The 12,500-nt window shown below is 37.9% G+C and overlaps 1 protein-coding gene across 3 annotated transcripts in view; it reads right to left on the minus strand.

Moving 5' to 3' along the window:
• LOC138049832 (centrosomal protein of 128 kDa-like) overlaps positions 1–12,500 on the minus strand; it is a 54,421-nt gene that overhangs the window by 32,790 nt on the left and 9,131 nt on the right. The window contains exons 6-15 of one of the 3 annotated variants that reach the window (XM_068896283.1): positions 11,660–11,718; positions 10,276–10,306; positions 9,133–9,202; positions 8,921–9,007; positions 7,268–7,333; positions 6,668–6,745; positions 4,600–4,658; positions 3,458–3,575; positions 2,452–2,526; positions 1,226–1,435 (exon numbers count right to left, since the gene is read on the minus strand). In XM_068896283.1, the coding sequence (XP_068752384.1) occupies positions 1,226–1,435; positions 2,452–2,526; positions 3,458–3,575; positions 4,600–4,658; positions 6,668–6,745; positions 7,268–7,333; positions 8,921–9,007; positions 9,133–9,202; positions 10,276–10,306; positions 11,660–11,718 (853 nt within the window). The remainder of the gene's footprint in view (positions 1–1,225; positions 1,436–2,451; positions 2,527–3,457; positions 3,576–4,599; positions 4,659–6,667; positions 6,746–7,267; positions 7,334–8,920; positions 9,008–9,132; positions 9,203–10,275; positions 10,307–11,659; positions 11,719–12,500) is intronic. The other 2 variants (XM_068896286.1, XM_068896287.1) reach the window with 2 other exon arrangements.

The following is a 12,500-nucleotide window of genomic DNA, read 5'->3' on the forward strand; positions in this document are numbered from 1 at the left end:
ATTTTCGGGTGTCACAATTCCCTCTCAAGAACGGAGAGGATTTAAGTCGTCAAACTTCACAGTCAGTTTGCTTTTTGTCACCATGAAAATATGTTTAAATCGGCTTTCCTGAACAAGCGGTTGGTAGGTTCAGAAATGGCTAGGTTCGGGCCCGAGAAGTTTTCGGGATTTTCGAGAAACGGGCCACAGGTAGGTCATAAAAAGAGCTAAAACACAGCGTACCAAACCTGAATAGTTAGAAACAGAAACAGCCAAGTAGTCTCCGTACTCAATGACAGTTCTCACCATTAGCGTTTCTGATTACGACGTTTTGCCGGAGTTCATTACATTCACGAACCCCAAATACAAAGTGAGGACATTTTTAATTTATTCACACCCTCTCGTACAATAAACTATTCAATCAGACGCGTTAAAAACCCATCTTTGGTTTTTGATTCGATGGCGTGCATGCACCCATGAAAGAATGTGAATTACTTAAAAGAGGTCACCATCCTGGAATTCTTGCTGAAACACATTTAAAAGAAATCTTAAAAACTTCACAAAAGGAAGACCTCCATCCTATAAGCATGCGCCAATTAACCATAAGTACAACAATTCAGCATTTCCCACGGTCCAATGTTTCCAGAATAGCATTAATTTACCATGCAACTTATTCAGCACAGAAAAATGTCTACCCTTCTTTCCATTAGAATTTATAATTATTGGGATAGTACGCCCACTCTCATTGGTCAATAGCTGTGTTTAAATGAGAGTATGGAAACACGGCTATTTTGATTGGTTATGTAGTCAGACACGCGTTTTGATTGGCTGGTTGGAAATATGAGCGTGTAACAAGAAAATCTGTTTCAATCAAGAAGTAAAAAAACCAGCATTTACCTTCATTTGTCGAATTATCTTTGAGGAATATTTTATAAAAGCAATAGAGGACGTTTTCCGTGTTTCCATAGCATCATCTAAACACTCGGGGGAGTTGAGAGAATTCTCGACAGTTAAGCAAACACTCGACTGCGTCTCGGGTTTGCATAACTGTCTCGAATTCTCCCAACTCCCCCTCGTGTTTAGATGAGGCTATGGAAACACGGAAAACGTCCTCTATCGCTTAATTCAAGTCGCCCGCTAAAATAAATCTTCACTCATCCTTTGAGTATCACAAAGAGGTTACGTATAATCAACTTCTCATCTATCCTTTCGAGAGAAAACGTTACAAGTGATGTCAAACCCTTACCTGTCCCCTGAGGGATTCAAGTTGTTCCACAAGTCGCTCTCTTTCGCCCTGCCCTTCATCCATTTGTCTATTTAAACTTTCCAGTCTTCCCTGCAGTTTTTTGCGCGCTAATTCAGTCTCTTCCAGCTTTCCTTGTGCCTCTTCCAGTTTTCTGGCTAGCTCCTTTTTTTCGCTGTCAGCGCGAGTAAACTGTTCACGTAATTGCTCTGCCTTTAAAATAGCAGAAAAATGCGAATCAACCAAGTGAAAAGTTTTTGGCGTTACCTTACTTTATCTCCAAATCAAAGCAGATCTTTAACCTACACGACGACTGTCTAAATAGCAGAAGGAAGACTAGCCTGCGACCGCAGACGTATTTCCGGCGGTCGTTTCTCTACGCCCGCCGGAAATACGTCTGCGTTCGCAGGCTAAAACACGACTGACCAGCTTGAAATTGTGTGTTCCATGAGCAAAAGCTGGGACCTATGAGTAGGAGCTTGCCTCTCCCAAACAAGGCCTATGAGTCAACCTTTGCGCGTATCTCTCTATTTTTAGAACACCACAAGTTCTTCGGCTCTGCACGCACCTTTTAGAATGGCCAGTCAGAATAAAATTATTAGGAAGCTTTAGCAAAGACGACGGGAACGGCAACGAGAACGTCATCACAAAACATAAATTCTCAGTATTGTAATCACTTCACGACTATTCAAAGTTTTTTAATGTGAGAAAGGTATGGCAGTCCCTCAGGAATGAAAACGTTATGAGCGGCTCTTTATTTAGGAGAGAAAATGAAAAATTATCTTAAAATGCTGACGTCCTTCATAAAACCTCAAACTTGTTCATTTCAGGTTGTTGTTTTGCTGACGACGGCGAAGAAATAGACAAAACTGAAAAACGCACGTGCAGAGCGTGCAAAGCTATTGTCTTTGGCCACTAAATACGCAAATTTGTGACGTTCTCGTTGACGTCGCCGTTGTCATTGCTAAAGCTCCCTATTGTCAAACGACGACAACAGTAGCAAAGACAATGCGTGCAAATTAATGTAAATTAATGTAAACATGCAAGTCTCATGCTGAAGGGTTAGTTCTAAAAATAGAAAGATACACACAAGGGTTGACTCAAGGATAAAGAGCATAGGCAGGCTTTTACTCATGGTCTCCAGGCAAAAGCGCATCACAGTCTCCCTAACTAAATTTCTGGTCTTTCTTATCACAAACGAAACTTTTTGTTTCGCAACGTATGCATACCTGCTGTACCAAAGAAGTTTTCCCTCCTTCACTCTGATCCAGTCTCTTAACCGCAGCATCCAGTTCGGTCATTACCTGAACATGAAATCGAGAAGTTACCACTGTTAAAGAGAATAAGGGTTGATATGAATTTTTGGCCCAAAAATAAGTGATTCTTCCAGACCACATGGTCGACAAACCTTGAAATATCCGCACTTATGCTCTACTTTTCCTCAGGATGGCTCAAGTAAGAGTACACGACAGTTTAAACATGGTTAATATAGTCCCCTCTATTAACTATGTTTCCAAAGGGCATTTCACAATAATTATCTACGGGAACATTTGAACCCACAAATTACCACCTCCCAACATCGGTGGCTTAATAGCTTAGTTAGTTAGAGCGTCCCACCGGCATCACAAGATCATGGGTTCAAACCCTGTTGAAGTCCTGAATTTTCCTGGCTTCTCTACACACTTGCTAAAATTGCGTTCATAATTGCGAGGATCGTCGCTTCAATTAATTATATACTTATTTACAATTTACCAAACAGATCATAAATATGTTGGCCCAACATCCTTCAAGACGTTATTTGATGTGGCACAGAGCGGTTTTCAATTGAGTGTCGAAAGTAATTAGCGAATTGCTTTGGTTTTGTATTACTTCACTCAGTGATTGGTTCAAAGTTCTCGCGCCACTTTTTCAAACAATCAGAAGTGAAACAAAAAGCAATCGTGGCTCGCGCGTGCAAATTTTCCCGCGCTTTCTGTCGGCTACATGTAATTACTTCGAGTTATGATTGGTTTACTGGATTGTCTCCGTCCTTTTTGATTGGCCACAGTAATTACTCCGGTTTTGGTTGACACAACGACACTAAATTGAAACTCGCTCTAACACAAATTTAAAGACTAACTTAGGCCGGAATGAATTTTAAAAAAAATTAAAATTGTATGCCAAGATTCAAGAAATTTTTAGGGGTGTGATGGCACAGATGTTCCATGCGTTGATGTGCCAGTAAATAAACCATACCTCTCCGCGTTCTCTCTCGGATAGTTCAAGTCTTGTTGACAAGTCTTCGACTCGTGACGCCAGAAGTCTTTTTTCTCGTTCACTTTCTTCCAAAGCTCGGCGCTCAGTGTCTAACTCACTGCCACATGAAGAACACAAATAGTTTTAGTTAATAGAGCGGTTTTCAATTGAGTGTCGAAAGTAATAAGCGAATTGCTTTGGTTTTGCATTTAGAGCGAGTTTCAATTGAGTGTCGTAAAACCAAAACCAAAGTAATTACTTTGGCCAATCAAAAAGGACGGAAACAATCCAGTAAACCAATCAAAACTCCAAGTAATTACACGTAGCTGACGCAAAGCGCGGGAAAATGTGCACTTGTGAGCCACGATTGGTTTTGGTTTCACTTCTGATTGGTTGAAAAAATGGCGCGAGAATTTTGAACCAATCACTGAGTGAAGTAATCATAAACCAAAGTAATTATCTAATTATTTTCGACACTCAATTGAAACTTGCTTTACTTCACTCAGTGATTGGTTCAAAGTTCTCGCGTAATTTTTTCAACCAATCAGAAGTGAAACCAAAACCAATCGTGGCTCGCGCCTGCACATTTTCCCGCGCTTCGTGTCGGCTACGTGTAATTACTTCGAGTTTTGATTGGTTTACTGGATTGTTTCCGTCCTTTTTGATTGGCCAAAGTAATTACTTTGGTTTTGGTTTTACGACACTCTATTGAAACTCGCTCTAATGAGCTTGCTTTCGGTCTAAGGTTAAAATTGTCAGTGTTTGCAAAGTACAAATAGAAATTCCAGTCGCACAAAAACATTTACTCCTCTGTTTATTAAAGAAAATGATTCGAATAAGATTTTGCAATGAATGTGAGTTCTCTGTAACATTATGAAATATTTTTGAGCAGACTTTTGAATGCGTTTATCGTTTCTTTTTGGATCGTCCCTTCAGAGTTCCCCTTCGCCAATTTAAATAAAAAGATACAAATAGTTTCCAAAAAAATCTCGTACCTAAGTGAAACGTTCCTATATACACTCGATTCATCAATGTATTCTATTCCAGTTCAAATTAAGAAATTTGTGCACTAAAAATGGGCAATTTTAAATCAGCAAACTTTCAGCTAACACGCCGCTCTTCTGGACAAAAACAAAGCTCACCTGGCAACAGAACGAATTTCTTCCCGCAATTTTGTTTCGTTTGCTTCACCCAATAAATTCTGTAAAGGTAAAAACGTGTTTGTGAAAACAATAGCATTCGACCAAGAGAGGATGAGCTATGAGTTAACGGATCCTCATGCCCCATAATAGTTTTTAAAAATCTATTTTTAGTTTCACAAAGCTATTTTAAGTTCTCGTTCCCAATGCCGCGCATATTTAAATTTTCATTACGTCATGACAACAGGCCTTGTTCAAAATAGCCGCCATGTTGGTTTTCAAATTGTCATGCAAATTAGCCATGTGTTATGCTGGGGGGCAAACATTGGAAAAAAAGGAAAATTGCGGAAAATTGGCTCGTCGAAATATTGAAATAACATTTCTAAAAGTACATTTTACAATTTACAATTAAGTCCCATTTATGATAATTTTATATCTTTGATTGTCTTTGACATTTTGACTTTCTACTTCGTTATCTCCTCATTTTTCACTAAAAAAACATCGAAGTAACTTGTGTAATCGTTCTATTTTACTACTTAAGTGAAAAACATTCAATAAACGTGAAAAAAATCGTCTGTGTGGCTAAGATGTTCGTTAAAACCTCTCGAACTTGTGTTGTTTGCCCCCTCAGAAGTGTGTAGCTAATTTACATAACAATTATTCCATGAGCCCGAGTTGGATATGAAGTGATAAAATAACCAATGAGCGCATAGCGCGAGTTGGTTATAATCACTTCGTATCCAACAAGGGTGCATGGAATAATTGTTTTAGTAAATTCTCAAACCGGGTTTTGCCGCCGATTTTTACTTCCACAATTTTACAAAGCGTCCGGAAAGAGCATCTTGGCGCACTATTTTCGATATGACGTAAAACTTCGACTATTGGCTCATAGACGGAGTTTTTTAGCCAATCAAAAAGCTACAAATGCAATAGTCGGAGCTGAAAATTTACTAAATGATAATAGCAAATCTAACATGGCGGCCATCGTGAATAAGGTCTACTGGCCAACCAGGTGCCTCTCTCAAAGTAGCTTCGTAGCTAAAATTAGATTTTAAAGAACTGTCATTGGAAGAGGCAAATGTATTATGGGAGTCCGTTCTCTCACCTCATCCTCGCTTGGTAACTGCACCTATCCTGTTCCAGACACCCAGGCGCCTCGACTCGACCCAAGCTCCCACTCGTTTTTCAGACTACTGGGAGCCTGGAACAAGCCAGGTGCGACCTAGTAAACAAGGGGCGTTTTCCATTTACACAAAAGGTCCGGAAATTTCGGTGGAAATTTTCATCGGGTGAAAAACGTGTTCCATTTAACTCAGGTCCGTTCGCCGCCCGGTGATTGCGATTTTACGCGCCAAAATTTTAAAATGTGGCCGTGAATAGCCTGGAAGTGGTAAGACCTTTCAAAAGTTGTAAATGGAACACACATTTCCATCGGAAAGTTTCCAAAGGGAAAACGGGACTACCTTTTCAGAAGTTCCGTTTATTCCGGAAATTTTCCAGTGGAATGAACCAAAAACGTGTGTCCCATTTACATCCCAACCGGAATTTCCGGAATTTTTTGGTAAATGGAAAACGCCCAAGTGCTCCAAACTAAAGGGTGCTTCAGTCTGTGATCAGGTGATGAAGAAGTTAACGCCAGAAAGCGAAAGTGAAAAGTTTGATCGCAAATGTTTCAGAATTGTCGTATATGTCAAGTTACGTGTGTGAAAGAAAAAAGTAAAAAGGTTTACAATCTTTATCAAACAGTTTATGAGTGTAAGTCCCAGATTTCAAGTCAGCTAAAAAGCAATCTTTCTGAGGAAAAAAATAGTACCGTACATTTTACAGTCACAAGAATGGTTATGTTTTTATCTAAAACGTTTTTATTAACAAAAAATGTCATCATTTTAAGGGAAAAACAGAATTATTATTTTCTAATTTACAGTTTATTTCATGTAAAATAGATGGATTAAGCATAAATTAGTGCATGTTGATGTATTATGAACTATAGTAGTTGTCTTAAGAAACCAAATTTTGGATTAAATAAAAAAAGTGAGAAGTGAGTGCAGTACGTACGAAGAACGTTAGTTACCCTGACATTTTGCAACTCGCTGGCGAGATGACCAACATCGTGTTGTTTCTTCTCCCACAATTCTCGTTCTGCACGCATCTACATGTAGCAATCGCACACAACAAATGTCAGGTTAACAGTGAAAATGGATGGATGAGAACCAAGAGAAAAGGGAGATAAAAGGATAACGCATGTAGATGAATGATATCTTGGAAGCATTAAATCTGTGCAACGTTTCCTGTACACTGATAGAGTTTATAAAATCAAACTGATTATTTTTGCTATTACCAATCAGGAAAACAGCGGGAAGCCCAGTGAAAGTGGGACAGGTCATCACCTGTGGCAAATGTCAGACTTGCGTGTTAATGTCACCGCGTGACATGAGCGTGATGGTGTCACATGAGGATTGGGTGACACTAGGCAGAGGAAATGCAATCACACTTTGCTTTGCTCTCGATTGGTTGAGAAAGTGAGTCACGATTTTTGGCCTAGTCACTTCAAAATGTAAGAGGGGAAAAAACAATTCAAGGAGGTTTGTTTGTTTTGGTTTGCCATTTTGTGGTAAAAATCTGTGTAATGTCCTCAATCTTGTGAAATGGAGTATTCCTTGCTTGTGATTACCTCTTTCTGTATTTCCTTGAGTCTGTTTTCAATTTCATCTTGTTGTGTTTTTTTATTAGCCTGCAACTGTAAGCATGTGAAATATCAAAACTGCCTCACCAAGTCCAAACATATTTTTTTTTACACTGGGCCACAAAGTTTCAACACTGAGTACCACATATATATTGAAACTTCTGTTGGGAAAACTCGGCTTTTCAGAAGTGTGCAGGTGTCACTGTCCAGATAAATTCACTGTTGTGAAATAAACATTTCCTGGGTTTGAAATTTGAAATTTTTATTGAGCTGGAATATTAATGGCTGGGATGGTAAGTTACTGATTATTGTTAGCTGCATTCAGAATTTCACAAAGCCCAATTTATAGGAATCGATGACTGCAACACAACTGTTATTAGGAAAAGTTAATCATTATCATTATATTTCTCATTATTGTTATTATCATTATTATTAAAAAGACACAAGTAAGAATGCTTGAGACATGTTGTTTGAGCGTTAGTATACAATAACAATATTATTATTCAGCAAATTTAGAGCAATGAATTTCTGTTCCAGGAGATATTATGTTTTGATTACCGGTACACTGTATGTTGTTAATTCATAAAATCTGTTAGCACGTAGTATTAGAGTACCTAGGCTTATTACCAGCTACTGTTTGCAATAGACAGATGCTCATGGACTGGACCTGAGTGAGTAGTTGAACTTAAACCTGTATCCCACCCACATTTCAGAGAGAAGGTCTCCCAATCAAACTGAGAGGTCTTCAAGTATAGAAATGAGATATGCTCTCAAATGGTAAACTTTGGTATGGTTATCTCAGATTAGGACAACAGCCCTTAAGTCTTTGGTCCAACACTAGTTCCAAAATTAATGTCAAAGACATCTGAGAACATAAAAATACATGTATTGCCCATGGTAATACCAATCCTTTGCAAGGGTTGGGTAGTTGGGTAAAATTAAATTAACAGGCAATAATAGCAGTCACCCAAGGCACCTTAACATGCTCACCTCTGATCTCCATCCACCCTCAAGCCCAAATAAGAAACATTAAAAAACAGACACAACATTGGACTTTGCACATTACAGAGGCCGTCCCAGGGCTTTTGGAGACCAAGGGACCTCAAACTAGGGAACGTGGGAACAAAGACCAAAATATCTTAAGGATCAAGGGAAGATGAACCAAATTGGGGATCAAAAAGCTGAGACAAGTTTTGAATTAATTTTGGAAACAAGGGAACACAAACAAACTTTTAAAGGGAACAGGTCCCCCCCCCCCCCCCTTCTTCCCTGGCAGGGCCTCATTACATTAGAGCAGCGATAGTGATGATGACTAGAGCTGTGGGGCCCCTTTTCCCTACGGCAAGTCCAGTAGTGTGAAGTCAAGCAACAGTTATTGTATTGGTTTCCTTGCTACCCTTTGAGTCTGTACGTGTATTTTGGAGGAGTGTTTTTCTTTACTTTCTCAAAATACAGTGCCACGTAAAATATTACACAAAGCAAATTTTTGAGGTACTCAGCTGGCTTAAAATAAAATCTGTGTAAGACTTTCTTGGAACAAATTGCAGTTCACTGATTTCTCTGAAAACAATAAATCTTAATCATGCAGTCCAATAACAACCACACATTCATCACACATGGTTATTATTGTCAGAATCGAACCTGTTCCCTCAGTGCCTCTAGCTCCCTATCTCGTTCCGATGCCAGTCGCTGACTTTCACGCAATACATCACGTTCTGCATCAAGTCCCTGAAATATAGATGTAACAACATCAAGAAACTTCAAAACCATTGCTTTATTTAACAGAAGCATGACATGAGATTGAGAATGAAGTAATTTAAGACCAAACTAAAGCTATTTCTTGTTGAACCCACCTTTACAAGAACTTCAGCTTGACGTCGGCTTGCTTCCTCTGTTTCACGCAACTCATTCAGCAGTTTTTCCCTACAAAAAGTGTATTCCAAAACCACATACCTATTGTAAACAAGTTTGTTACTTTATAATATGCGAAAGTCAATGCACTCATAACTTCATTAACTGAGAGGGTCATCTTATGAAGCTAATTTAAAAGGGTCATCTTATTGAGGTAATTAATCTGCAATGACAATAATTACAGTCCAACCTAAATTATCCGAACTTGTAGGGATGGCGGTAAATAGTCTTCATAATAATTATTAGCAGGTCTAACGCTCACTTGGTTCATATGGGGAAGAAAACTAGCACTTCACATTACACTCTAATCAGTTACTGTAAGTCTGAACAAATGAGAGTCTAGCAATAATTGAAAATATGAATATTAATGAGATCAAACAGAACATGTTAAGTTAAGAACATCTGGATTTCATATTGCAATAAATTATTCTACAGTACATGTACTGTACATAGATCTAAATTCATGAAAAACCTCTACAGTAAATTCAACTACTGGTACATGCAATAAAAATTACAGAAGAGTACCATGCATGTGCAATGGCCACTTTTAAACGTTTTTTCTGCAAGGAAATCATGCTCACAGATTTTCATTAATCCTTTGGCGTCCAAACCGGCCTACACCGGCCAGACTTAGTATTTTACTTTGTCTAACGCCAGACGATTTTACTCGTCAATGGGGAACCCCTGGGCGTCAATGAGTTAATGACTCATAAAAAATTTGGGACCAGAGAAAAGTCAGTGGATAATTGAGAAGTCTGTAATTTCAAGGTCCGGACAATAGAGGTTTGACTGTAATTAATAATTATTACATTTTTTTCAATAGGTATTACTAAAATGGCAAGGACCAAATGATAAGAGAACATCTAGAACTTCTTAAAACTGCCTACAATATCATATTAATATAAATCCCTAAAGAAGTTACAACATTGAAATTAACGTAGTGTACAACTCAAACTGACAGCAGAGAATGAAAGGATAAAAGAAAAGGTAAAATGCATTCAAAATGGGAGTCTAGCCTGACATGGAAAGAAATGAAGAGAAAGAATGTGTTGATTACACAAAAAGAACACAGAAAACATAATTACCTCTCCTCCAACTCAGCCCTAGCAGATATTTCTACAAAGAAAATAAAAAATGTTTGTTTACTCCATAAAATGATTTTTCCCTTGCCTCACAATAATTATTCAGAACAGATTGCACTATCACTTCAAAAATTCATTAACAATTCATGAGTGAAACAGCCTATCATGTCATCGAAAAAACAACACATACATGAGCTTTAAACGCGATAAAACACTCCTCCTTACAATTCTTTATATAAAGCATACCAATGAGGCATAGCTTGCTTTTCTTGTAATTTGCTAGTGTTATCCTTCCACAATTTGCACTTTTGTTCGGACTCACGAGGGACACGCTTTTTGTGAAATGTTTTTGCAGCTGTTCAAAAGACTTACCGTTTACGTGTTTTATCGAGTCTAAAAACACTTGGCTACACCTCGTGTTTTTAAACCCAATAAAACACTGCTACTCGTTTTTTAAACATTACTTAAATGCAATTAAATGCAGAAGCAGTTGACCAGCCAGCATGTGCATTGTGTTTAAAGGGGCTAGGTCACACAATTTTAGGCAATTTCAGCACTGATTGAATGGTCATAGAATTACCGGTGACTAAAATATCAAAATAACTGTTCAAAACTATAGAAGAACTCTAACAAAACACAGCGAAGCCAAGAAGGGACATGGATGGACAAAACTGGAGAGGATTGAAATGGATTGAATTTGGGTAAATTTGAAAAACGTCAGCCCACCTTTTTTCAAACTTATATCAGTCTATATCAAAATGTCATTTACACAGCTGGAAAATCATTCTCAGTTGTTATGTAGCCGTGATTTTGCAAATGAAAGACTCTTGCTCTGCGAATTTGACGTTTAGAGCTCATAATTAACAAAATTAAACAAAATTACCTAAAATAGCGTGACCTAGCCCCTTTAATAATAACAGCAATATGCAATATCGTGTTGAGAGCACATGTATTGATTCATACGTATGAATGAGACTTAATAGATTTTACTCTGTCTACTGCCAGACAATTTTATTTGTCAATAGGAGGGAGGGGTAATTAAGGAGCGAATGCATAATTAAATTGGGTTGTAGTATTGCACTGTGTGGTATTTCAGCTTACATGTTGCTCATTATCATTTCAGTGTCTTTTACCGATTTACTTTGATTAATGCCTCCTTCCCTCTCTTTTTTCATGGCTGCTTATTGGTTGGTTGCTCAGATTTGGCAACTAAGGTTAGTAAATCTCCACCTTTGAGCTGGATGCCAATAATAGAAGCTTACGGACTATTACGAGGTATTAAGCATCAAACCTCCACTTTTCAAACTAGTCGCTAAATGGGTTCTATTTGAAGACTGTAAAATGTATTGCATCATGATTTTAATTAATGAAGGTTCATGTTAATTACCTGGAGCAGCACTTGGAGGTTTTTGGTCATGTCTACCAGCCCAATGATCTGTTTCTAACCTATTGATAAGTAGTAATTCAGCTTATGTGAATGAGTGTTAAGTATTCATGAGTCAATGAGTCATATGAGTCAATGAGTCATATGAGTCAATGAGTCATGAGTCATGAGTCAATGAGTCAATGACTCAATGAGTCAACGAGTTAGTGCAGTTAGTTAAACCATAAAATGAAAGCTAAAATTTCAAAGAGTGCTTAGGCCTAATCACTGGCTTAGGCTTAATCAATAAATTATTGCGATATTGACTGTGAGTCTCATTGGCTCATGACTCATTGACTCATTTAACTCATAAAACATGCGTTCTCTATGTGAATAACATACTAAAGGGCTCAGGGCAAAAATGTCCTAACAAAGGAGTGCACACTCTGTCCTAGTGCAAAATTGCAGCTGAATAAAGGTTGACTCCTCTTATGAGAGTCTTCCGTGAAGTTGTACCAAAACTAACGAAAAAAAGGAAAAATTACGGCTGCCGCAATATGATGGACATACAGGTGAAAAGTGTTTGGTTTTCATTAATTTTTATCTCACTGCCCTAATTCTTGATATTAACATTCCAATTCATAATTAACATTTACATTCATTTGATAAAGACAACACAAAATTGGCTGCAGAAATTACCAAAAAAACCTGAAAACCATGGAAACAAGCAAGAGCTGGAAGCTGCTTGAACTTGTATTCAACAAGAGAAAAGACTTCTACTATGCATCTTGTTGCTGTTTATTTATAAATAGAATGCTTGGCCATTAGTGAAAAGAATTTCACTCTTCAGTTTTGAAATGTCATA

This window comes from Montipora capricornis, chromosome 5 (assembly GCF_036669925.1).
Source record: "Montipora capricornis isolate CH-2021 chromosome 5, ASM3666992v2, whole genome shotgun sequence".
In the NCBI taxonomy this organism is placed as follows: Eukaryota; Metazoa; Cnidaria; class Anthozoa; order Scleractinia; family Acroporidae; genus Montipora; species Montipora capricornis.